The 27,467-nt window shown below is 37.6% G+C and overlaps 1 protein-coding gene across 1 annotated transcript; it reads right to left on the reverse strand.

The window, feature by feature from the left end:
- Positions 1 to 4,476: 4,476 nt before the first annotated feature.
- LOC134848534 (uncharacterized) lies at positions 4,477 to 26,322 on the reverse strand. Its single transcript, XM_063866034.1, has 4 exons — positions 25,992 to 26,322; positions 17,237 to 18,410; positions 13,876 to 13,892; positions 4,477 to 10,384 (listed from the first exon to the last, which is right to left on the reverse strand). Exons 1-4 carry the CDS (start codon positions 26,279 to 26,281, stop codon positions 5,650 to 5,652), a joined length of 6,216 nt encoding a protein of 2,071 aa, XP_063722104.1. The 5' UTR covers positions 26,282 to 26,322; the 3' UTR covers positions 4,477 to 5,649.
- Between the last annotated feature and the right edge of the window lie 1,145 nt (positions 26,323 to 27,467).

Genomic DNA, 27,467 nt, shown 5'->3' on the forward strand with positions numbered 1-27,467 from the left:
CACCCTCCCTCATAAATAAGTCCGCTGGTGAATTGAACACTAGGAACTAAAATAGAAAATGGGACTCTAGCTAGCTAGAATTTATCTGGAATCCACATAAAATGCAGATTTTAGAAACCATTTTTGCGACATGATTTTTTTGAATTCCAACGAAAAACAAATAATGTTAGAGTTCTCAGTAAAAAAGCGCGAAAAAAAATAATATCAAAACGGTGTACGGTTTTTTTTTCATCGACTACTTCTCGAAACATAAGCACTATTGAGCGGAAAATTTCTTCTAGAATTTTTCGGGTCTACTTTTTTTTTCTAGAATTGGTTTAAAGGTTCTGTTGGATTTAGTCTCATGCAGTACTTATACCCACAATAGTTTTCGAAATTGTGAAATGACTGTTATGTGCAACTTTCAGACTAAAAGTTCTCCATAAAAGTGGGTTCGTCAAGAAAAGGAAGTAATTGGCGCGTCATTTTAAGAGCAGTAATGCTCGCGCTTGATGTTGTGATGTAATTATAAGATTTCATTTTAATTTATTAAATATAAATAATATATTGTTTCGACTTTCGAAGAAAGTGAGGAAAATATATGATCGGGGTAGTTTTTTTTTCAGACGATTATCCAAAAGAATATTTTGTCACTCCGAGGCTATTTCATGCAACAAAAACTATTTAAGACCAGTTACAGGGCAGTCAGAGCATTCAGGTCTTCGTCCTGATACAACCAGTCTTGATCATTTATATAATTACAAAAAAAATTCAAGTTTCAACTCAAAACAAACTAGAATTTTTTCTAGGCTACTTTTTCCTCGATAAAATTTGAAATAAACTAAAATTTTTCGGATGAAACTAAAATTTTTTATAATTGAAATGTTTATAAATTTTCATGCAGTGTGTTGATCATGCATAATAGCATAATTTATGGAAAAAAGAAAATAAAACTGAAATTTTAGACCTCGGTTCTCACTAATTTATAATTACAATTGTTTATTGACACTATTCGCAGGAGACGGTAGTGGCCAAAAACTGAATTACAGATTCGGCATCTTTGGTTCTAATTCACGAAATCCAATTTCGACCGACCGATCCTAAAATGTTTCTATCGGCGACTGTGGCGCCAATCTATACAATTTTTGAGGAGCGCATGCCGAAAAAAAATACGCAATTTTTGGTAAATTGTTGTTTTAAAAAAAATCATTTAAAATTCTTAAACCTAGATCCGCTCCTGGAATCAAATCGCCAAAAAATGAATTTCATCAGCATGAAATTATTAAATCGGTGAACTTGGAATGCTACTGGACCCAAATGAAATCAGCACATGACACTAAATTAGCCCACGCATTTAAATCTCAAGCCCCTGAAATAAAAGTAAAGGTACAAATTGGACTTTACCTTTAGTTCGCCAGGGATGGATAACAAATCAGGGAAAATACTATCGAAAAAGAATGGAATTGCTTTTGAATCTAGCTAATAGTGTGCATTAGCAGCCAAATGTATTCTGAAGGTAGAAAAGAGATAGAATTAGAGCAAATCTCGGACTTTTCCCTCTATAATCTAGGAAGCGTCACCGTTGCTCAGGAAATATCCCCTTGTACATTTTTTGAGCGGCGTAATGTAAGCTCAATCTTAATGTTATGTTAGCCAAAAAAGACCATCAATAAAACCATTGGTGCGTCAAAAACAGCTTGCTAGATCAAATATCACGAAAGAATAAAAATCAGACAGGTTTTGAGTAAATGGAATCAAAATACGGATTAAAAATGCATTTGATCGTTCGTCATCAATTGTTCTCTGTAATTTGGCACCGAACTTTGACAAAAACACAAGGGTGCAGCGTCAAACATAGTTCATTATTTAAACCGAGAACAGAATTAGATCATTTTCTGACAATCCAGCACAGTTAATGAAGTGAGAATTTTTGTCCGCCGCAAACGTTAGAAATGCGAACACTTTGACTTTTCTAACTTAAGGTTCAGCTTTTATTCTTGAGCTTTGTGTGTTTCGGAGGATACCATTAGATCTTTTTTGATGCAATTTTTGCAACCAGGGCCGAATTCAACTCAGTAACAGTTTTTTTTAGTAGGTAGTTCTTTTTCCTTAAGAATTGTAGTGATGTTAAAATAAAACGGACCTGTTTGATGAAAAGTTTAGGATGCCCAATAATCATTTCGTTTTTTTAAGGTATTGAGTAAAAACTTTAATTGAGGAAGCACGTTTTTCTCATTGCTGCTACAATGGCCAAGATTTAATTTAAAGACTAGACATTTTCAAGGGGTAGTACTAACATGCGAATTATTTATTTCCTCACGGAGAACCGCTGATGTACTCCTGCCAAAGAACTACATGCATTTTTTTAGTAATTTTTCTCGACTGAGAAATGCTAATTCGCCGTGAAAGCGAGCGCGAAAGAAGATGGGACCCTTTTAGTTGTTGTATACTTTGACTTTGTTCGGTACTTGAGCCTGTCTTTGGTACTTTCTATGCTTCATGTTTGATCTACATAGGTTTTTAATATTGCTTCAGGAAAAAACAGCGTCATATTTTTATTGAAGAATCATTACGAGGTCAAGTTGTGTATTTTGTGATTTGTAATCGGATTCCGCAATAGGCTGAAAACAGATTTGTCACGGAATCTGCAACTTTATTTTTTTTAATCTTCTTTGCTGTTTTGGGTTCCATGAATAATAGCTCAAACACCGTTTTTGCTTAAAAAAGCTTCAAAAACAGGCAAATTTACAGGCACCAAATTGTGTGCCTATTCAGAGTTCAATTTGGCTTCGTAATAATGAAAAAATTTCAAGATGATTTTCTGTAAGTATCATAACAGCTCGCAATTTGGTCCTACCCTTGACAAAAATTGCCCAATCCTAAAACTAAACCTCGGCCCGTATTGCAATAAAAAGCCCAAATGCTGAGTTTTTTCTCATTTTATAAAACGCAACCCAATATTGGGCAGCCTAAACGGTTCATCAAACAATTTTTTTTAACAAACTTAAAAAAACTCTTGCTGCACAGCAACCGGCTAACTGTTTTTTTTACTAGTTTTCCAGGTAAAATCAGGTACTAAAAATGTTCATCTACTACGTTCATGATTACCACTACGTTCATCAATTCTGACAAAACTAGTTTTACTCCGGAAAACTGTTTGCATTTCTTATGGATGTGGTCGGAACATTCGGTGCAACTGGCACATCAACCGACTACAATTTTTGATGGATCGATCGCTTCTATATATTTTCCTGACATTTTGGGCAGTGATTTTTTTGAACGATGCTTGTCTTTGCAACTGAATGTAGCCTGTACTATTACTAAATGGCTTATTGTTCCGACCATTGAAAATGGGGAGGAACTTAATTTTCGCGTGTTTTAGTTTTCTTTATTTTTCCGCCAAAATCAGCTGCCATGAATAATGAGCAGAGAGAATTGAGTAAACGATCATGCTAAAGCCCTTTCAGTCGTGATACAAATGACACTTAAAAATTTTCAGAAAATTCTCCCTCTGATGCGAAAAACCTGTTTAAATTTTGATTTTTAGTTCAATTTTGAGCAAAAAACGCGTTCGAGTAATGTTCGTAATATGGAAATTAACGATTTTTTAAAATACTTTTACGCTGATAACACTAATTTTACTATAAAGAAAATCAGTTTGGTAGTTTTTTTTCAGCGATTGTTTGACAATGAAGACTTTCAAAAAATATATATATATATATTACTATGGTACAAAAAATAATTTTTTTTGTTAAGTATTCATTTTTTGAAAAAAAGTGCCGATAATTCTAAATTCATTAATTTTCTACGCGAACGTAAAGTTCTCGAATCACACTGCCCGCTAAAAACGACACTTAAAGTTTTTATATGCATATGATCGGAACATTCTGTGCTACTTGAACAGCAACAGGCTATCCTTGTTAGTCTTTCAGTTTTCGCAGACAATCGGAATATATCAGCCAGCAATGGATTTTTGGCACCTCAAGCATACCGGTCTTCGGTCTGATACAGCCAGTCATGTTTGTAGATAGATGTTCAAAAAGTTCATTTCATATTTTGCATTGCAAATTCGTTTAAACAAAATTTACAAACAGGCAATTAGAAAAAGCTCAATGAACTCAAGGAAATTGCAAAAAATAATAGTGAGTAAACAAATCAACACGATAGGGCAAAGTTGAGCGTGAAAAAAAATTCTGAAGAACAATAAAAATTTAACGACCGAAATCCGTTAACGAATCAGACTGAAACAAAAACTCTTTTCTAGGCTTAGCTTGCAAATACGGTCTCATTTTTTGTATCGGTATGAGAGGGAGAAACTTTAGATATTAAGATAACTTTTGATAAAACTAACGTTTAGCAATAAATTTCTCCAGCGTATCGTCGCGAAGAAGCGGACAACTTGGATTGTCTGCCTTTTTTCTCCGATTCCAATAGTCTCAACTTATTGCGTCCGGTTGGTTTGAAACAATAAGCTCTTTAACCATGGCAAAAACGGACTGGCATACAAAGAACCTTTTATTATATCAGAGCTACAATTGATTATCAATGAAATATTTCGGCAAATTAAATTTATAATGTTAATTAATAGATAGCATCATAAACTTTGGAACATCTATTTAAAAGAATACTGTTCGACTGTCAAAGCCATGCGTTTGAATTTTGTTTGGATCAAGTCAACGCAACCAAACGATAGTTTAAAGCGTTAATGAACAAGAAACCTTGTGGTTACTACAGAAAATCCTGAATCAATCATACTCCATGGATAAGAAAAGCCAAAATGAAACAAAAACAGGGCCATTGAGTGCTTTTCTTTTCACAGATTGAGTCATTTTAAAATAAGAGCATCGCACATTATCGCGTTAACATCCATTTAGTAATCGGAAAAACAATTGGACTTTAAAAAGAACAAAAAATTACCTTGGTCAAAATTGGGTCTTTATAGTGTTCTGGGAGCTTTTCTTCTGAAAATCAATTTGGTCGACCTAAAAAAAGTTCGGCAAAATTTTCGAAAAATTTTTGAAAATCACATTTTGCTCGACTTAATTTTTTTCAACTTATCCATTTACAGCAATATAGGACACAATATAAGTTAAATATTTAACTTGAATAGTAATAGCTATTTGGTTATTGGCAATTCATATTTGAAATCTGCATCATATTTAGCACTTAGTTAATTTTAAAAGAAAAGCTATATCGGGGAATAAACGTCAACGTCAAGAAAGAGTGTACTCTACAAAGAATATCGGCACTATGGACATTAAACTAGCTTGGAAGTATCTATCTAAAGTGGCGGCATCTGAGGTCACTTCATGATGGAAAAGTTGATTTTCGCGTGATTGATGATGATTACAAATCAAAACACGAATTCAGATTGCGATTGAAAACTGCGAGTGAGATCTAAGATGTTCAACAGTGCTACAAAGACAGAAGATATATACAGCTAATCTAGCTTCAGATACAAATTACCGTAATCTAGCTTCAGATACAAAGTTACCGTACGAACAACTCAAATTAACAGCATATGAGCATTGCAAAGGATTCAAAATGTTGCAGAGACTTGGTTGGAAGTGAAAGCAGCCAAAAAAGAGGCATTATCAAATATTTCAGTTACCGTTGATCATTTTTATATATTTTAAAGCTTGCTAAATGTCTTTTGAACAGTTTTGTCAATCACATTGAGATTCCTCCAGTCACCGGCAGTGTGGTTTTTCCCATTAGGAAAATGTCAATCTCCCTTGCAGCTTGACGACCTTCATTGATAGCCCACACAACCAGACTCTGGCCTCGTCTGCAATCTCCGGCCGCGAACACTCGGTTGATAGACGTTGTGTACTTCTTAGGTCCGTCGCCTCCGCACTTGACATTGCCTCTGTTGTCCAAATTGAGTTTCAGTTCAGAGGCTATCGTCTTCTCCGGACCCAGGAACCCCATCGCGAGGAGCACCATGTCTGCTTTGAAGTGAGCTTCACTTCCCGGAATCTCGCTCATGGTAAATCTTCCACTGTTATCCTTCGTCCACTTCACTTTCACCGTATCAACTCCAGTCAGGTTGTTATTTTCATCAGCAGTGAAGTTTTTGCTCAAAATGCAATATTGCCTCGGGTCGTTTTTGAACTTAGCTTTGACCTCAGCATGACCGTAATCAGTTCGGAATATTCTCGGCCATTGCGGCCAGGGATTATCGTCTGCTCTGGATTCGGGTGATTCCGGTAAGATTTCGAAATTTGTGATAGACTTGGCCCCTTGCCTTAGCGAGGTTCCAATACAATCATTTCCAGTATCCCCGCCACCGATGATGATGACGTCTTTGTTTGCAGCCAGTAACTTTAGAATATCGTCCTTTCCTTTGCCCTGGTGTTTCTGCCACGTTTCCAGGAAACTCATTGCGAAATGGATCCCATTAGCATTGCTACCTGGGATGTTAAGACCTCGTGGCCAAGTTGCTCCTACTGTTAGAAGCACAGCATCGTAATCATTCATCAAACTCTTCGCTGGGACATCTTTACCGATTTCTGTGCTGGTTATAAACGTAATACCTTCGTCTTTCATCAGATCAATTCTTCTGTCGAGAATTTTCTTGTCCAGTTTCATATTTGGGATCCCGTATCTTAAAAGTCCGCCCGCTTTGTCATTGCGTTCGAAAACGAACACCCAGTGACCAGCGCTGTTCAACTGGGCGGCAGCTGCCAGACCTGCTGGGCCACTGCCGATGATGGCAACTCTGTGTCCAGTTCGGAATGGGATCTGCTGAGGTTTGACGAAGCCTTTTTCAAAAGCAGTCTCAATTATTGTATTCTCAATGTTTTTGATGTTAACTGGAGGAGCATTGATTCCAAGCACACATGCACCTTCGCAGGGAGCAGGGCAGACACGCCCAGTGAATTCTGGGAAGTTGTTGGTTTGTGCTAACTGCAGATAAGCTTCTTTCCAGTTGCCTTGGAAGACCAGGTTGTTCCAAGTCGGAATGATGTTACCCAGGGGACATCCGCTCTCGGACTGACAAAATGGGACTCCGCAGTCCATGCATCTCGCTGCTTGATACTTGATAGTATCTTTCACAAACTTGTGATCCTGAATCTCTCCGAAGTCTTTCATTCTATCTTTCACGTCTCGGTAATTCTTGTCCACTCTTTTGTACAACATGAAACCTTTAGTTTTGTTTAGCTTCTTAGCTAATTTAGGATTTTGAATGATGTCTTCAATATCTAAAGAGGATTTCTCCTTGCTCGGAGATGTTTTAACGTCGCCATTTCCCGACTTCACTTCAAGAACTTTTTCAGCCTCCTGTTGTCTCTTTATTTCGATATCTCGGAGCGCACGTTTGTACTCTTTTGGGAAAACTTTGTGGAAGTCTTTGCAGGATTCGGGCCACGACGCTAAGATCTCAGAAGCCACCACCGATCCAGTCTTTTCTTTGAACTCCTTCAATAGACCATGAACCAGATCGAGATCTTCGTTTAAGTTGAGTGCCTCCAAATCGACTGTCTCCGTGTTGCACAAAGAAGAAAAGACACGATCCTCGTCATATACGAAAGCAAATCCTCCTGACATTCCAGCAGCGAAATTACGCCCAGGTCTTCCTAATATGATTGCTATACCGCCAGTCATGTATTCACACCCGTGATCTCCACAGCCCTCGCAAACAGCGATTGCTCCTGAGTTTCTGACACAAAACCGCTCACAGGCTTGTCCTCTGAAGAAAGCTTTCCCATCAGTTGCCCCATATAAGCAAACGTTTCCCACGATGATTGATCCGTCCGATTTGAATATACTTTCCTTTGGAGGGAATATTACAATCTCACCACCCGAGAGTCCTTTACCCACGTAGTCATTGGAATCGCCTTCCAGCTCAAGGTGCACCCCTTTTGCCAAGAAGGAACCAAAAGCTTGACCAGCTGATCCTTTCAGTTTAATATCAACTCCAAAATGCTCCGGTAAACCAGCCTCCCCGTACTTTCTAGAAATGAAGTAACTCAATGAGGCTCCAAAGGCCCTGTCAACATTTTTGATTTCGTATTGAACCTCCATTCGATTCTGATGACCTTCGATGACTGGAAGCACTTGCTTGTAGATCTGGTAATCCAGACGATTTTCTAGATTGAACTCTTGCTTTACACACCCACCTACCATCTCAGTTTGGTCATCAGACGCTCGATGCAAGATACTGTGATAGTCCAGGGTTCTGGCTTTATCGGTTAACGGCTGCTTGATTCCAAGAAACTTCGTTTGACCAATCAGGTCATCAAACTTTTTCACACCCAGCGTGCTCATAATTTGTCGTATTTCCTCGGCCAACAGGAAAAGATAGTTCAACAAATGCTCTGGTTCTCCGGCAAACTTTTTTCTCAGCTCCGGATCTTGGGTGGCAATTCCTACAGGACATGTGTTAAGATGACACTTTCTCATCATGATGCATCCTAGAGTAATCAGAGGTGCAGTCGAGAATCCAAACTCATCGGCTCCTAGGATTCCAGCAATTACGACATCAAGCCCTGATCTGATTTGTCCATCAGCCTGTACTCGCACTCTTGACCTGAGTCCGTTCCTGACTAACACCTGATGGGCTTCCGAGAGTCCCATTTCCCAGGGTAGCCCAGCATGTTTGATTCCCGTCCAACTGCTTGCCCCAGTTCCTCCGTCATGTCCAGAAATCGTAATCAAGTCTGCTTTGCCTTTCGCTACTCCAGCTGCGACGATTCCAACGCCCAACTCCGACACCAATTTGACACTCACTCTTGCATACGGATTCGCACATTTCAGATCGTAAATCAACTGAGCGAGGTCTTCAATCGAATAGATGTCGTGATGCGGTGGGGGACTAATCAACCCCACATATGGAATTGCGTGTCTTGCTTCCGCAATATCCTCTGTCACTTTATAGTACGGCAGCTCACCGCCTTCGCCTGGTTTTGCACCTTGTGCCATTTTGATTTGCAAGTCATCCGCGTGACTCAGATAAGCCGAAGTGACGCCAAACCGAGCCGAGGCCACCTGCTTGATTGCAGATCGGGTCGATTTGTAGGAGTCCACGTTATCCATGAAGCGAACTTCGATCTCGCCTCCCTCGCCTGAATTCGACTTTCCACCCACTCGGTTCATTGCAACTGCCAATGTTTTGTGAGCCTCGTCTGAGATGCTACCAAGGCTCATAGCTCCAGTTGCGAATCGTTTAACTATGTTTACAGCCGGCTCCACTTCGTCAATTGAAATCTGTCCGTGGATAGGCTGAACTAGACAAAACTGGCCTCTGATTGTGCAATAACGATTCATTTCCTGAGTGATTTCGCTGTACTTTTTGTAGGCAGCTCTGGAATTTAATTTTGCAGCCTCTTGCAACGCTGCTACTGCCTCTGGTTCGTTAAGATGTTTCTCGCCACCTTTACGCCAGTGATAGACTCCAGGGTTGTTTGCGATGTTGTTTACAACTCCGAATTGACCAAACTGATTGTATGCAATGCTGTGGCGACTGAGAGCCTCGTTGGCTAAATCTTTAAACCCACAGCCTCCAAGACGCGTTGGAGACCCAGTGAAGCACTTTTTCACCACTTCTTCAGAAAGACCCAAAGGCTCAAAAATCTGGGCTCCTTTATAGCTTTGAAGGGTACTGATTCCCATTTTTGCCATGACTTTGTTGATCCCGACAACGCAAGCGTATTTGAAATTCTTCTCGATATCTTCCGAAGTAAGGTTCGGATCGATCGCAGCTTTGATTCTATTCATAGTTTCGAAGATGACGTAAGGACAAACTGCATCGGCTCCGTATCCAATCAGGACACAGAAATGATGCATTTCTCTCGCTTCTCCAGTTTTCACTATCAGACTAGTTTTCGACCTGAGCTTCTTCTGAATCAGATGTTGATGAATCGCTCCTAGTGCTAGAAGACTACTAATAGGCACTTTTTCCTTGCCAACTCCTTCGTCACTTAAAATTAAGAATGTCGCACCACTTTGTACCAATTTTGCAGCCTCCGCACAAATTCGATCCAACTCTCTTTTCAGCATATACTCATTAGCTTCAACGACGATTGAGATTGTCGCCGTTTTGTAATCATTTTTAGTCAGGGCTTTAATTCCTTCAACTTCTCTTGCAGTCAGAATTGGTTGGTCTAAAACGATTCTCTTGCTCCATTCCTCGGAAGGTTCTAAAAGATTCTGCATTGGTCCAATGGGACATCTGGCTGACATCACGATTTTTTCACGGAATGGGTCAATTGGAGGGTTCGTAACCTGTGCAAATTGCTGTTTGAAGTATTCATAGATAGGAGGATTGAACTTGGACAGACATGCAAGAGGCGCGTCATTTCCCATGGATCCCAGTGCTTCTTTCTTATTAGCGACCATCGGTGCCAAGATCAAGTTGATGATCTCATTTGTGTATCCGAAACTTATCAATCGTCTGTCACTTTCCAGAAGCTGGACTATGATGTCTTTAGCGTCAGAATCACTACCATATCCATTCATAGCGACTTCAGATCCAACATGTCCGTTCATCATGTGACTAGCATGGCCATTAACTTCGGCAGCAGGAAGCGGAATGTCGTTGATGTGAATTTCATGTCGACACCACTCTCCATACGGGAATCTGTTACTCACTTCATCCTTGATTTCAGCTTTCTGGCTGCTGTCCTCAAAGAACTTCTTTTTGACTGTATCGACAAGAAGCAACCGTCCAGGCTTCAGGCGCCCTTTCAGTACCACCTTCTCTGGCGCTATATCTACAACGCCAGTTTCACTTGACATATACAAGAAGCCGTCTGTAGTTTGAACGAAACGCGAAGGTCTTAGGCCATTTCTATCCAACACAGCTCCTATGTATCGTCCATCCGAGAAGGCAAGCAAGGCAGGTCCATCCCAGGGTTCCATTACATAGGAATTGAACCGGTAGTAGTCTTTTCGTTTCTGGTCCATATTCGGATCCTGCTCCCAGGCCTCGGGTACCATCATTAAAATAGACTCATACAGAGTCCTGTCACTCGTGTTGTGGATAAACTCCATCACATTGTCAAATGCACCCGAGTCACTGACATCAGCCTCGACAACTGGGAACAGTTTCTGAAGAGACATTCCGTACTTTTTACTGAACATTACTCCTTCACGTGATCTCATCCTGTTCACGTTTCCCCGAAGTGTGTTTATTTCTCCATTGTGACAAAGCATACGTTGGGGATGAGCTCGTTCCCAGCAAGGGAAGGTATTAGTTGAAAAGCGACTGTGAACCAGTGCCAGTTTGGACTTGAAATTTGGACTCATCAGGTCTGGATAATACTGAAACAGTTGGAAAGACGTGAACAAACCCTTGTAAGTGATTGTTGAAGTAGACAAACTGCAAATGTAGAATCGCAAGTTGTGCGGACCCGGAACTTGATGCGTTGCCTGCTTCCTCAGTAGGTACACATTCTTCTCGAAATCATCGGTCGGATCCTGGGCAGTTAGGAACACCTGAATAATATGCGGCTCAGCAGATCGTGCAGTATTCCCCAAACATGAGTTGTTTGTCGGCATTTGTCTGATGTGAAGTATGTTTAAATCACATTCAGCTATGAGTTCTTTGAAGTGGTTCATGCATTGATTCCTGGACCTCTCGAGTCTGTCTAGGAAAATGATTCCGGTGGTATACCTTCCTGCTTCTGGTAGAACCACTTTGTACTCCTGCCTGAAAAGACAGAATACTTCCTGTATGTGACAACCTTTTCCGACAGAAATCAATAATACCACCGTGTACCGCACCTCCGGTGCTTCGAACTTTTGGTTACGCAAAAACCATCATATCTCGGAAACTAAGATGACTTGAGCGGTCAAACTTGGAAACAAGATCGGCAACCTCTGATAGTACCCTGACAGCACCCGATTACAATGTTGGAATTTCAAATTTTGAAAAGTTTTTTTATTCAAATTATGAAAAACCATAAAATTTCATATGTCGGAGACTAAAAGGGGCCGAGCAGTCAAATTTGGAGGCAAAATTTGCAACCATTGAGAGTAACTTGAGAACAATCCACTATAGGATAGGGATTTCCAAAGTTAGTTAATTTATTTTAATTTTGAAACACATTGAAAAATGTCTAACCTTGGAAACTAAGGTTTTAGTAGTCATATTTGGAGGAAAAATTTGCAACCCCTGAAAATACCTTGGAAGCACCCAGCTAAAAGGTTCTGAATTTCCAATGTTGTAAAATTTTTTAAATCTAAGTTCTTTGAAATATCTTGAAAAAACATCATATTTGGGTAACAAAGAGCGTTTGAACAGTCACACTTGGAGGCAAGATTTACAACCTTTGAGAGTAACCTGAAAACACCCAATTACAAGGTTGTGAACTTCAAATTTCATAAATCTAAGTTTTTGAAAACATCACAAAAATCGTCGTACCTCGTAAACTTGGGTATTCATACTTGGAAGACCAATTCGCAACCCCTGGAGAGCCCTGATAGCATCCCTCGATTGGGTTAATTATTTCTTACTTGGTGGAATAATCAATGAATTTAAACGTCAAAGAAATTAAGCGTGGCGAGATAGTGAAGCCCGCGTTTAAATATATAATAGATAAAAGATTTAACTGATCGATGAGCACCACCGCTTCCTAAAATGTTGAAAAAATCTTTGGTTGTTCTTTTTGTAGTTCAAAATAGGGTGGTGTTACTATTTCCTGTCTTTAAAATAGGAATTGCAGCTACTTTTTTCTGGCTCACGAGAACTTTGCCGTTTTAATGTCTTGTTAATCAAGGTATCAAATCAATTGTTACCAATGGTATTACAGCAACATCGATTAAAATGTTTCTGTGCGCCTGATTCGATTATGAAAAGCACTTTTCCAATAAACTCAATTTAGAAAACTGGATTAATATTTAAATTGTTTATTTGGCTAGGAAATGTGAAAATTAAAATCCATTTTCGAAATAAGAAGTCAATCACGTTTTTCGCGAGCTTTCCAATTTTGCTGTTCGATAGCGGAGTTTGCCTTCCTTTTTACAAAGGAAACGAACTGAACTTAAAAAAGAAACCAAAAGTCAAACCACGAAAAAATGAAATTGAGCCTGAACAAATTTTGAAAGTTAACCTGAATTTTTTTTTAAAATCAAGAACTACATGAGTCTTCCAATATTCATATTCCTATAATTAAAATAGAGTAAAACCAAGATTTCACAGCTTAATTAAAAGCATATCGCCCTATTATATACATTCTCACTCGCTTTATTTGCTCGAAATTGAACAAAAAAAAATCAAACACTTCAAACCGGCTTTTCTTGACACAAGACTGAAAGAGCTATAATATGATATATCACTCGACTCATTCCGATGATTAACTTGAAACCTGATTTTGCGTGAGAAAAAAGTTTAAAAGAACAATACAGCACACCCAAATACAAAGTTCTTCCCTACTTTAAGTGCTCAGCACAATAAAACTTATATTATCACAGCCAGGTTTTTCCGGTCGTTTTTTAAAATCTCTTTAAAACTTCGCAACACATCCCGGCCTGAAAAACAATTGGATTCATCCATTATTTCCCCGTTTTAGTTCAAAAACAGGACTATAGGAATTTTCGCGTTGCAAAAGCGCGGTAAAGCTTGTTTTCTTGGATACATATTTCAACAAGCAAATTGTTAATTGCTGCCTATTTTTCCGACTAGGGAAATCTCTAATGCGCGAAGGACTGAATGAGCGAAACTTTTGTCAATCAATCAAGCTCAGATGTGAAAACGAAGCAAGAAATTCAGTCCGCCTTAGGCAGTTTAAAAGGCGTTGATTGGTTGAGAACTTTCGCTCATGAGAATAGGCCCGGTTCCGACTACCCTCTTAAGGGTTGGGAATGAACTATGGATTGGCTTATGTTTTGTTCCGCCTGATTTTGATAGCCACAAAGAAATCACGTATAAGATCAAAGGCGGCCTCATATCAAAGCCCTATCGGTCGTGACTCGGATTCCCAAAATATTCAGGAGTCGAAAAAAGGGTATTCATTTTTTATAGTTTTTCAGGCAGGAAACTTCAGCAGACTGATTTTCCAACCTAATTCTTCTGTTTAAAGGAAGCATGATCAATTTATTATTTTTTAAATTCTAGCTAACATTATTACCTAACCCTTACAGCTCATTAACCAATGCTTAACCTTCTACTAGTAAAAAAAAAATCAAAAACTCATTTTTTTTCATTGTTTTTTCTTATAAAAGTCACGCGATCGGAACTTTTTGAGCTACTCTTACCACAACAGGCTACTTTTGTTATTTATAAGACAATTGGCAAACTTCAACAGCAAGCAGAGGGACGCCTTCGAGTACTATTGCAATAAATGCGGATAATTGATGGTCATTAATGTTTCCAAACCCCTGATTCAAACTCCATCCTCTGGTTTGATAGGCACTCGATTTCTCCACTATACCAAAATTGTTGACAGCGCTCACTCGCATAGAAATACAGACAGCAATGAACACTTTAATTAAGTGGGTATATCAATATCTAGCGCAATAAAACAGACTTTTCGCACTTGTATTCAGCTAGAATTTGCACGATCACCACTTTGGCTCCAATTGGGGGATGAACGTGAAAAGCCAGCATGGCAAAATGAAATTCAAAGAACATAAGTGAAAATTTACTTCGTAGCTAATTGATAATTTTAGATTTAAAACCTTTCATAAAACTGAAAATGAGGGGCAAAAAATGAACTAGGAGTTAGCGCTAAATGGTTTGTCTGAGTTAAGTGGCCAGTATTTTTAGTCCCACCGATGCCGCATGAATTTACACAGCCAGTATCAAAATGGCTAACTGCTTCCTTTCATCAACTTGCTCTTTCAAAAACGGATTTATACTGCTAGTCTCAATGCACTAAAAAGGCAACTTTCCGTTTGATTACGCTCTTAAAAATACCCATTGAACTGCGTTCAAATCCACCTTTCAAACTTGAGGAAACAAGGGTAAAAATTGAATTAAAAAGCTAGAAACTCGAGGGGACCTATTTTGGTAGGAAAATGAGATTTGCATCACTAATTGACCAAATCAATGCTTCATGTATTTTCAAGCACAACCAGATTTTGATAACATCGTGGCTTTCTACTGTTAGCTGACCAAAAGCAAGATTAAATTGACCATTTGTTCAGTTTTTATTTGGTATCTACTAAACGGTCATTTATTGCTTTTGACTTGAAAAATATGAGAAAAGGAGACGAAAGAAATCAGTTGAATTATTATATCGGCGCGCAAAAAAATGGCGCTTATATTTTTTAAACATAATATATTCAATTTAAGCTTTGAGTATTTTTGTTTAAGTTCTACAGCAAAAACGTGCCTTCCAAAATACTAATAAGTAGTTCTCGATCATAAAAATGTGCAATTAACAGGCTATACTCCATCGAGAAGCTTTCATACGGTTCCATCTATCCACTCCTTATTGAACACTACAACAGCATGAACAAAATTGATCAGGAATTTCACATGGTGCATCAATGGAAAAACACCAAGGGGGTAATTTGAGGAAGAATAATACCTTCCAGTTATATGCTACGCTCCTACGCACTAGATAACATACATATATGCATTTCAAAAATGGTCAAAATCAACCGCTTTATTTTCACAACAAAGGGCACTGAAAAAATCTCCTACCAATATTGCTGAGAACAAAGCTTTTACATGAAGTTGGAACAGCACAATTTCTATTTTCTATTTTAGTAAAGATAAATCTGCACACTATTTGAAAAGGCCCTCACTTATAAGCAGCATATCTTGTGACGCAAACAAAAAGCAGGGAAAAATTTCACGCGTATTAGAGTGCTTAGACCGATGGATTTAGATATGACCGCGCGTACAAGATCGGCCGTAAAACTGTCACTAGCAGTTTTCCAAATAATCAATGCCCACTAATTTGAAAAAAGGCAGAAATGTTGTTTTTCAAAAGTCAATTATTTTTAGCTCTCAATTTTTCAATATCGTATTTACAATCCAGGGTTGTCAACAGCTGTTGGCATCATGTTTTGCCTAAAAATATATATAAATAGCCGAAAGACAGTTGGAAAAGAGTCAATGAACGCAAGGAACCAAAAAATATATGTTTTAAAATATAAGTTTGAATTTCATGTAAAAAATAAATGGCCTTAACCCTGTTTGAATTTCAAGATGAACTTAAGATTGACACTTTTGATAAAACTAACTCAATTTGAGACACCTGGATCAGTAGTAAAAATTTTATTCAGCTGGGAAATCTCAAAACTAAATTCCAATTTCGATACCAGAAGTCGTTCACGTTTTTTGCGCCATTTTCACATTCCTATTGGGAAAGGACAATTCAACTAACTTTCAGTAGTTAAATTTAAATTGAACTAAAAAAATGCATTTATACCTAAATGCATTAATATGTATGATAGAAAAACTGCGTTACTAGAGCATTTTATAACAATTTCCTGAAAAAAAATCACCAAGACCAATACAAGAGTCTTCACTACGTTCGTAGACTCTTAATAAAAGTACTAGAAATTGGAGGTTCGGATCGATCGCAGCTTTGATTCTATTCATAGTTTCGAAGATGACGTAAGGACAAACTGCATCGGCTCCGTATCCAATCAGGACACAGAAATGATGCATTTCTCTCGCTTCTCCAGTTTTCACTATCAGACTAGTTTTCGACCTGAGCTTCTTCTGAATCAGATGTTGATGAATTGCTCCTAGTGCTAGAAGACTACTAATAGGCACTTTTTCCTTGCCAACTCCTTCGTCACTTAAAATTAAGAATGTCGCACCACTTTGTACCAATTTTGCAGCCTCCGCACAAATTCGATCCAACTCTCTTTTCAGCATATACTCATTAGCTTCAACGACGATTGAGATTGTCGCCGTTTTGTAATCATTTTTAGTCAGGGCTTTAATTCCTTCAACTTCTCTTGCAGTCAGAATTGGTTGGTCTAAAACGATTCTCTTGCTCCATTCCTCGGAAGGTTCTAAAAGATTCTGCATTGGTCCAATGGGACATCTGGCTGACATCACGATTTTTTCACGGAATGGGTCAATTGGAGGGTTCGTAACCTGTGCAAATTGCTGTTTGAAGTAATCATAGATAGGAGGATTGAACTTGGACAGACATGCAAGAGGCGCGTCATTTCCCATGGATCCCAGTGCTTCTTTCTTATTAGCGACCATCGGTGCCAAGATCAAGTTGATGATCTCATTTGTGTATCCGAAACTTATCAATCGTCTGTCACTTTCCAGAAGCTGGACTATGATGTTTTTAGCGTCAGAATCACTACCATATCCATTCATAGCGACTTCAGATCCAACATGTCCGTTCATCATGTGACTAGCATGGCCATTAACTTCGGCAGCAGGAAGCGGAATGTCGTTGATGTGAATTTCATGTCGACACCACTCTCCATACGGGAATCTGTTACTCACTTCATCCTTGATTTCAGCTTTCTGGCTGCTGTCCTCAAAGAACTTCTTTTTGACTGTATCGACAAGAAGCAACCGTCCAGGCTTCAGGCGCCCTTTCAGTACCACCTTCTCTGGCGCTATATCTACAACGCCAGTTTCACTTGACATATACAAGAAGCCGTCTGTAGTTTGAACGAAACGCGAAGGTCTTAGGCCATTTCTATCCAACACAGCTCCTATGTATCGTCCATCCGAGAAGGCAAGCAAGGCAGGTCCATCCCAGGGTTCCATTACATAGGAATTGAACCGGTAGTAGTCTTTTCGCTTCTGATCCATATTCGGATCCTGCTCCCAGGCCTCGGGTACCATCATTAAAATAGACTCATACAGAGTCCTGTCACTCGTGTTGTGGATAAACTCCATCACATTGTCAAATGCACCCGAGTCACTGACATCAGCCTCGACAACTGGGAACAGTTTCTGAAGAGACATTCCGTACTTTTTACTGAACATTACTCCTTCACGTGATCTCATCCTGTTCACGTTTCCCCGAAGTGTGTTTATTTCTCCATTGTGACAAAGCATACGTTGGGGATGAGCTCGTTCCCAGCAAGGGAAGGTATTAGTTGAAAAGCGACTGTGAACCAGTGCCAGTTTGGACTTGAAATTTGGACTCATCAGGTCTGGATAATACTGAAACAGTTGGAAAGACGTGAACAAACCCTTGTAAGTGATTGTTGAAGTAGACAAACTGCAAATGTAGAATCGCAAGTTGTGCGGACCCGGAACTTGATGCGTTGCCTGCTTCCTCAGTAGGTACACATTCTTCTCGAAATCATCGGTCGGATCCTGGGCAGTTAGGAACACCTGAATAATATGCGGCTCAGCAGATCGTGCAGTATTCCCCAAACATGAGTTGTTTGTCGGCATTTGTCTGATGTGAAGTATGTTTAAATCACATTCAGCTATGAGTTCTTTGAAGTGGTTCATGCATTGATTCCTGGACCTCTCGAGTCTGTCTAGGAAAATGATTCCGGTGGCATACCTTCCTGCTTCTGGTAGAACCACTTTGTACTCCTGCCTGAAAAGACAGAATACTTCCTGTATGTGACAACCTTTTCCGACAGAAATCAATTATACCACCGTGTACCGCACCTCCGGTGCTTCGAACTTTTGGTTACGCAAAAACCATCATATCTCGGAAACTAAGATGACTTGAGCGGTCAAACTTGGAAACAAGATCGGCAACCTCTGAGAGTACCCTGACAGCACCCGATTACAATGTTGGAATTTCAAACTTTGTAAAGTTTTTTATTCAAATTATGAAAAACCATAAAATTTCATATGTCGGAGACTAAAAGGGGCCGAGCAGTCAAATTTGGAGGCAAGATTTGCAACCATTGAGAGTAACTTGAGAACAATCCACTATAGGATAGGGATTTCTAATGTTAGTTAATTAATTTTAATTTTGAAACGCATTGAGCAGTCACACTTGAGGTTAATTTTGTAGAAAACCTTCAAAAATTTCTATTTCCAAAAGAAATTTTAAATTAAATAATTATAATGGAGTAAAACCAAGATTTCACAGCTTAAATAAAAGCATATCGCCCTATTATATACCTTCTCACTCGCTTTATTTGCTCGAAATTGAACAAAAAAATCAAACACTTCAAACCGGCTTTTCTTGACACAGAATTGAAAACTTTCGTCGTTCGAATCAAGACTGAAAGAGCTATAATATGATATATCATTCGTCTCATTCCGATGATTAACTTCGAAACTGATTTTGCGTGGGAAAAAAGTTTAAAAGAACAATACACACAGTGAATTGAGCCGCCAGGTTTTTCCGGTCATTTTTTAAAATCTCTTTTAAACTTCGCAACTCATCCCGACTTGAACCACAATTGGATTCATCCATTATTTCACCGTTTTAAATGAAAAACAGGACTATAGGAATTTTCGCGTTGTAAAAGCGCGGGAAAGCTTGTTTTCTTGGATATATATTTCATCATACAAATTTGTTTGCGTTGTTTTCTAGTATTGTTTGTTGTCCCGCACGTTAATTGCTGCCTATTTTTCCGACTAGGGAAATCTCTAATGCGCGAAGGACTGAATGAGCGAAACTTTTGTCAATCAATCAAGCTCAGATGCGAAAACAAAGCAAGAAATTCAGTCCGCCTTAGGCAGTTTAAAAGGCGTTGATTGGTTGAGAACTTTCGCTCATGAGAATAGGCCCGGTTACGACTACCCTCTTAAGGGTTGGGAATGAACTATGGATTGGCTTATGTTTTCTTCCGCCTGATTTTGATAGCCTCAAAGAAATCACGTATAAGATCAAAGGCGGCCTCATATCAAAGCCCTATCGGTCGTCACTCGGATTCCCAAAAAATTCAGGAGTAGAAAAAAGGGTATTCATTTTTTTTATAGTTTTTCAGACAGGAAACTTCAGCAGACTGATTTTCCAACCTAATTCTTCTTTTTAAAGGAAGCATGATCAATTTATTATTTTTTTAAAATTCTAGCTAACATTATTAACTAATCCTTACAGCTCATTAACCAATGCTTAACCTTCTGCTAATAAAAAAAAATTAAAAACTCATTTTTTCATTGTTTTTCCTTATAAAAGTCACGCGATCGGAACTTTTTGAGCTACTCTTACTACAACAGGCTACTTTTGTTATTTATAAGACAATTGGCAAACTTCAACAGCAAGCAGAGGGACGCCTTCGAGTACTATTGCAATAAATGCGGATAATTGATGGTCATTAATGTTTCCAAACCCCTGATTCAAACTCCATCCTCTGGTTTGATAGGCACTCGATTTCTCCACTATACCAAAATTGTTGACAGCGCTCACTCGCATAGAAATACAGACAGCAATGAACACTTTAATTAAGTGGGTATATCAATATCTAGCGCAATAAAACAGACTTTTCGCACTTGTATTCAGCTAGAATTTGCACGATCACCACTTTGGCTCCAATTGGGGGATGAACGTGAAAAGCCAGCATGGCAAAATGAAATTCAAAGAACATAAGTGAAAATTTACTTCGTAGCTAATTGATAATTTTAGATTTAAAACCTTTCATAAAACTGAAAATGAGGGGCAAAAAATGAACTAGGAGTTAGCGCTAAATGGTTTGTCTGAGTTAAGTGGCCAGTATTTTTAGTCCCACCGATGCCGCATGAATTTACACAGCCAGTATCAAAATGGCTAACTGCTTCCTTTCATCAACTTGCTCTTTCAAAAACGGATTTATACTGCTAGTCTCAATGCACTAAAAAGGCAACTTTCCGTTTGATTACGCTCTTAAAAATACCCATTGAACTGCGTTCAAATCCACCTTTCAAACTTGAGGAAACAAGGGTAAAAATTGAATTAAAAAGCTAGAAACTCGAGGGGACCTATTTTGGTAGGAAAATGAGATTTGCATCACTAATTGACCAAATCAATGCTTCATGTATTTTCAAGCACAACCAGATTTTGATAACATCGTGGCTTTCTACTGTTAGCTGACCAAAAGCAAGATTAAATTGACCATTTGTTCAGTTTTTATTTGGTATCTACTAAACGGTCATTTATTGCTTTTGACTTGAAAAATATGAGAAAAGGAGACGAAAGAAATCAGTTGAATTATTATATCGGCGCGCAAAAAAATGGCGCTTATATTTTTTAAACATAATATATTCAATTTAAGCTTTGAGTATTTTTGTTTAAGTTCTACAGCAAAAACGTGCCTTCCAAAATACTAATAAGTAGTTCTCGATCATAAAAATGTGCAATTAACAGGCTATACTCCATCGAGAAGCTTTCATACGGTTCCATCTATCCACTCCTTATTGAACACTACAACAGCATGAACAAAATTGATCAGGAATTTCACATGGTGCATCAATGGAAAAACACCAAGGGGGTAATTTGAGGAAGAATAATACCTTCCAGTTATATGCTACGCTCCTACGCACTAGATAACATACATATATGCATTTCAAAAATGGTCAAAATCAACCGCTTTATTTTCACAACAAAGGGCACTGAAAAAATCTCCTACCAATATTGCTGAGAACAAAGCTTTTACATGAAGTTGGAACAGCACAATTTCTATTTTCTATTTTAGTAAAGATAAATCTGCACACTATTTGAAAAGGCCCTCACTTATAAGCAGCATATCTTGTGACGCAAACAAAAAGCAGGGAAAAATTTCACGCGTATTAGAGTGCTTAGACCGATGGATTTAGATATGACCGCGCGTACAAGATCGGCCGTAAAACTGTCACTAGCAGTTTTCCAAATAATCAATGCCCACTAATTTGAAAAAAGGCAGAAATGTTGTTTTTCAAAAGTCAATTATTTTTAGCTCTCAATTTTTCAATATCGTATTTACAATCCAGGGTTGTCAACAGCTGTTGGCATCATGTTTTGCCTAAAAATATATATAAATAGCCGAAAGACAGTTGGAAAAGAGTCAATGAACGCAAGGAACCAAAAAATATATGTTTTAAAATATAAGTTTGAATTTCATGTAAAAAATAAATGGCCTTAACCCTGTTTGAATTTCAAGATGAACTTAAGATTGACACTTTTGATAAAACTAACTCAATTTGAGACACCTGGATCAGTAGTAAAAATTTTATTCAGCTGGGAAATCTCAAAACTAAATTCCAATTTCGATACCAGAAGTCGTTCACGTTTTTTGCGCCATTTTCACATTCCTATTGGGAAAGGACAATTCAACTAACTTTCAGTAGTTAAATTTAAATTGAACTAAAAAAATGCATTTATACCTAAATGCATTAATATGTATGATAGAAAAACTGCGTTACTAGAGCATTTTATAACAATTTCCTGAAAAAAAATCACCAAGACCAATACAAGAGTCTTCACTACGTTCGTAGACTCTTAATAAAAGTACTAGAAATTTTCTTTTCTACAAAGAGAATCATTTTTGTATAGCAGCAAGTAAAAATGCCCGTCGTTTCATTGAAATGATAAGAAACTTTGGATTCGTTTCATTTTCGCCAAAATATTGGTCACAGCAGCAAAACGACCAATCGAGATAATGGTTAGATAGAAATTTTGGTACACTTATTTCGATTGGTCAATTTGTTGCACTGACTAATATTTTAGCAAAAATGAAGCGAATCCAAGCAATTTTTTAACATTTCAATGAAATCACGTGCAATTTTATGTGCTTTATGTTAAAGGTAAGATAGAGATTTTAATTTATTCAAAATAATTATCTGGTTCTATGATAAAAGAATTAAATATTTAGTTGTTCTCAGATTCTGACACAACAGAAAGACAGGCTGCTTGTCACTTTTCATTTTTTAACAAACTGAAACCAATCGTCCTTTCTTAAACAATCTACGGCCAAATTGGAACAAGATTTTGCGAAGGAACAACTTCACAGTAGCAAATCTGAAAGAAAAAACTATAAAAGAAGACTAAGTTGCTACACGTTTTTCAAAAATTGTACTGATATAACCACTGGGGCAGCTAACAACAAAAACCTAAACATCTAAGCCGATAAGAATAAGCGACTTTCGATGACCAATTTTCTTAAATTTTTATACTTACTTTAAAAAAAGCTATTTATTGCTAGTAACCTTTTCGAGAAAGGATACACTTCCTGTATTGTTACAACTTTTATTTACGGAATAATACGTTTTCTTAAAAGAATTATGGGAAGCCGGTTGCTGCGCAGGTATCAGAAAATACTCCGAAAAAAATTAACACAGAGGTGAAGCGGAGCTTTGCATCACTTGCAATACAACACAAATATAAAAAAAAACATTAGAAGTACAAGAAAACAAAAACTGTTGAAAAAACTAAGTCTTCTGAAATTTTCGTATGTCTCGATAAAATTTCAATCTAGGCAAACATGCCGATTGAAACATTTGACTTTTAAATTAGCAACGGAACAAAACTGACGAAGCGGAAACAAAGCTGACAATTATTTTAACAGACACCAGTTGAGCCGAAAAAAATGATTTTTTTTTTGAAAAGTTTCAAGTCCTTTGCAAACGCAATGAACAACATTTGCAACTATAATGAACATAGCCAACTGACAGTTGGAAAAGAGAGATAAACGTAATTTGAAAAAAAAGATGAAAAAAGACAAAATGATAAATAGATGGCCTTCAAACTCTTTGAATTTCTAGAACAAAATATAATTAAAACTTTTTGATCAAACTAACCCAATTTGAGAAAACTGGATCATTGGGTAAAGTTTCTATTCAGCTGGAAAATTTGATAATTAAATTCTATTTTCGTGATTTTTACATTTTCGTGATTTTTACATTTGAGGGTGGAGTGTGCCTTCCTTTTACCAAAGGAAATGAGCTGAAAAAAAAAACCAAAAACAAATCATCGCGACCTATATAAGAGTCTGAAGTAAACTAGAAAAAAAGTTGCTAACCAGAAAAAAACTCCAGTTTGATAATGCTTGCTTATTGGAAGCGTACAAAATCAAAAACGACAACAGTTGTCTTGAAAAAAAAAACTGATTTGTAATTTTTATTGCCAAGGATGCGCTAAAGGAAACTTCCAAAACTATTGTTTGTGTGAAAAAAAAAATGGATTTACTCATACCAACGTTCATTCTAGGCAGAACATGCCATGTCAAAAAAATACTTGAATATTAAATAATCAACGGAACAACACTTACGAAGCGGAAACGAAGCCGACAATTTTTGAGCAGATATCAGTTGAGCCGAAGAAAAAGAAGACTTTGTAAAAAATAAGTTTCAAGTCGCCCCGCCCCAGCTAAAACTACAACGAACAAAACTTGCAGCAATAATAAAAATTGCTTGCAGCACGAGAAAAATTCGCGATAAAGCATCTACGGCGACTAAATTTGAGCGAACAAATGAAGGTCCCACAATTCAATTTCTAATGGAAAATAATTTTAAAATCATACATACTGAAAAAACAAGGTCCGACCGGAACTCGAACGCTAGACCTTACGGTGCAAAGGAAAGCACAGCATCTCTCGGCCAAGTGCAAAAGATCCTGGAATTTGTTAAGTTTTAATAACAAAGAAAATAAAATTTGTAAGAAAAATTGTTTACGGGGAAAAAATCTAGTTCCCGATTACAAGACACTTGCTTTCGCAGTGTAAAAACGAAAGTTACTGATCGCTTCACTCGCTCAAAACTAGACTAAAAATTTTGTGGACAAATTTTTGGATTTTGTTTTAAATGCCGTCCAAATCACGATTAAACGACACCCGTTTTACATAACCTACGCGTTAACAAAACCTACGCGTACCTACGTTATCCGAAAAAACTCATTAAAAATAAAAAGTGATAAATTTACAAACTACAGAACAACTTTCAGTTATAGTAAGAAATGTTTGAATCAAAAATTGTTAAACTCAAGCTTTAAACAGAAACTGCTGGGAAAGGGGTACAAGATAATATAAAATGCATTAGATAAAAAAAGGAAAATCAGCCGATAGAAATTAGGACGAAAACTACAAATCCGGAAAAACCAGCATTTTGTCAATACAATTGAAAAAATAATTATTCCCTCAAAAGAACTAGGAGGCAAGTGAAACAAGGAGCAAGGGAAAAAGCAGTGAACCTTGCCTAAATCCACTAAAAACATCCAAAATAGAATAAATAGTCTCACCCAAGCGCACTAGCTGTTTTCTGTAGTTTAAATAACAGGCTATTATTCAGAAGTGTTTACCCCTAGCACTTAGATACGTAGCTCATTAAGAAGTTTGGAATAAGAGACAGTATTGTGACCTTTTGCAAAAATCATTTAATATGCTAATGATAGTGCCTTAGCGTTGCTGCTGTAGTCTCGTGGACTGTTGGCGATAATGGGTTCGTTTATTTTAGTGGGTTTGTAGTTTCGTCTAATCCTCTATAATAGCACTAATTGATTCACGCTTTTTTTAAGGTATTAACAATTCATTTATAAGAAATCAAATTTAATCTTATCTCCAGCACTTTGAATAAAAAATTTACACAGAGGCAAAGATGCGCTTCGCAAACACTAGCGAGAAAACGGACAATAAGCAGCTTTGTTAAGTAAATTAGAAAAAGTAGAAATAAGCATCGACTTAGTAAACCTTGCCGGATTCGAACCAAAAGTTGCTATTTCCCGGATTCGAACCAGCGCCCTCGAGGTTTGGAGTCTCACGTCCTTCCCTCTCAGCCATGGGCGCTACGCTTCAGTAGCACTCTCACTAGTCATAAATAATGCAGAAAAGAAATGCTATAGAATTTCCAATGCTACAGATCGTGGTTATAGCAAAAGTGCCACCAAATGAGCATTTATATTTGCAAGTTAGTTGGGAAAAAAGTAGAGCCAAACTAATTCACTGCTAGTGTAATGAACGGCGTAGTCCAAATTTTCGATATAGAAAGCTCTGATATATTATATGCTTTCAACATCGAACGTTTATTTTCCATCGCCGCCTTAAAGTTATTGTCTACTACGCGAGCATTGAATTTTATCTAGTTCGCAAATTTCGCATATCTTTTTCTTAAAACTCATTTGAGGCTTCAATAAAACTAATACATGACTGGTTCAAATTAATTTTTTTTGCATTACCTTAAATTTTCATGGTCATAATCAAAAACTATACATAATTTCTATAACTTAAAAAACTTTCAATAAAGCGACAAAAATTAATTTTTCCAAACTAACATGAGCAAGTATTTGTAGAAGTGATGCGGAATAGACACCAGAATTCCAGCTCCGTCTCCTGTTTCGTTGTCACATCCCACTCCTCCTCGATGTTCCATTCTTTCCAGAATCGTCCTAGCCGAGTCCACAATATGGCGATGCGGCTCTCCATTGATATCCACAGCAAATCCAACACCACACGCGTCCTTCTCTTCTTTGGGACAATACATTCCAAAGTTCGGGTTTTCATCGTTCAGTTTTTCGGGATCATCCGAAGGAAACAGTTGACTGTGACACCACTTGCAAGCCATGGTTCAATTAGATGGATAAAATCTGAAGAACCAGCAATCTGAAAGAATAATATTATTCTCCGTTGAGAATTAAGCTGAATTACTTCGACCAATCACGCTCATGATTCGCTCTTCTCTAGAAATTCCAAACAGTTTGACCAATTGAACAGCATTAAGCCAACACATACTTATAACTCAAGTGCGCATTAAATGTCGCTGATTTACTGAAATTGCTTGGGATGTACAAACGAGAAAATCATTTGGCCTTTTGAGAAAATCAAACAAAAAAGGTGGGCGGGTTCCCCACGAGGCCATGAACATTTAATAATTGCACATTTTCAAAAGTGGCGAAGGAAAACGAAACAGATATTACCAAGTGTTCATTTAAAGAAATAAATTTAGGCGAGAGCGCGATTGCCTCTTAGCGATTTAATATTAAATCCAAAATGATAGATTCGAGATCAGCTTGTTCTAAATAATCACGCAAAACATACTAGGCGACATTGAACGCGCAGGAGAAAAAAACTTCGCTATCATCAAGAAATTCGTTAAATCTTTCCTCAAACAAATAGGGATAGCCGGTTACTGTGCAACGCACAGAATGTTTCGACCACTAGTCTTCGAAAAACTACAAGACATTTTTGTTTTTCAAATTATTGTAGTTTTTTATGCGTAGTGTGATAAAAGGATCTGACGTAAAAATACAATTTAGGCATATTCAACAATCATAAGGGAAATAGGCAAACAGGACAACAGTTTCTGCTGGAAATGACTAGAAAAACGAACAAAATATATTAAAAATTCAAAAAATCTTGTTTTGCTGAAATTTGTTGAATTTTGAGGTTCTTTGTTTCCAAAATGGCATTCAAATCTCAGACTGGGTTTAAACTAACTTTAATCGAGTAAAATTAAAATTAATTATAAATAAGCCATTGTAAACGGCTTTAAAAAAGCATAAATAAGCCTGCTCGCTGGCTTTCGTAGCTCGCAATTAGACGAAAAAACAAAAATTTAAAATCGGTTTTCCTCGACATTAGAAGAAGAAGAAGAAAGAACACCTGAATTACTATACAGTAAAAAGCCGAGGCATCAGTATAGCAAAGTGTAAATAATAAAGTTGGTTAAAATTCATTGGTTCCATCAAACAAAAACACATCAGAAAACAAGCAATAAACAAAACAAAACAAGTTCGGTTACAGTTCAGAAA

The sequence above is a fragment of the Symsagittifera roscoffensis genome, chromosome 6, assembly GCF_963678635.1.
Source record: "Symsagittifera roscoffensis chromosome 6, txSymRosc1.1, whole genome shotgun sequence".
Lineage (NCBI taxonomy): Eukaryota > Metazoa > Xenacoelomorpha > Acoela > Convolutidae > Symsagittifera > Symsagittifera roscoffensis.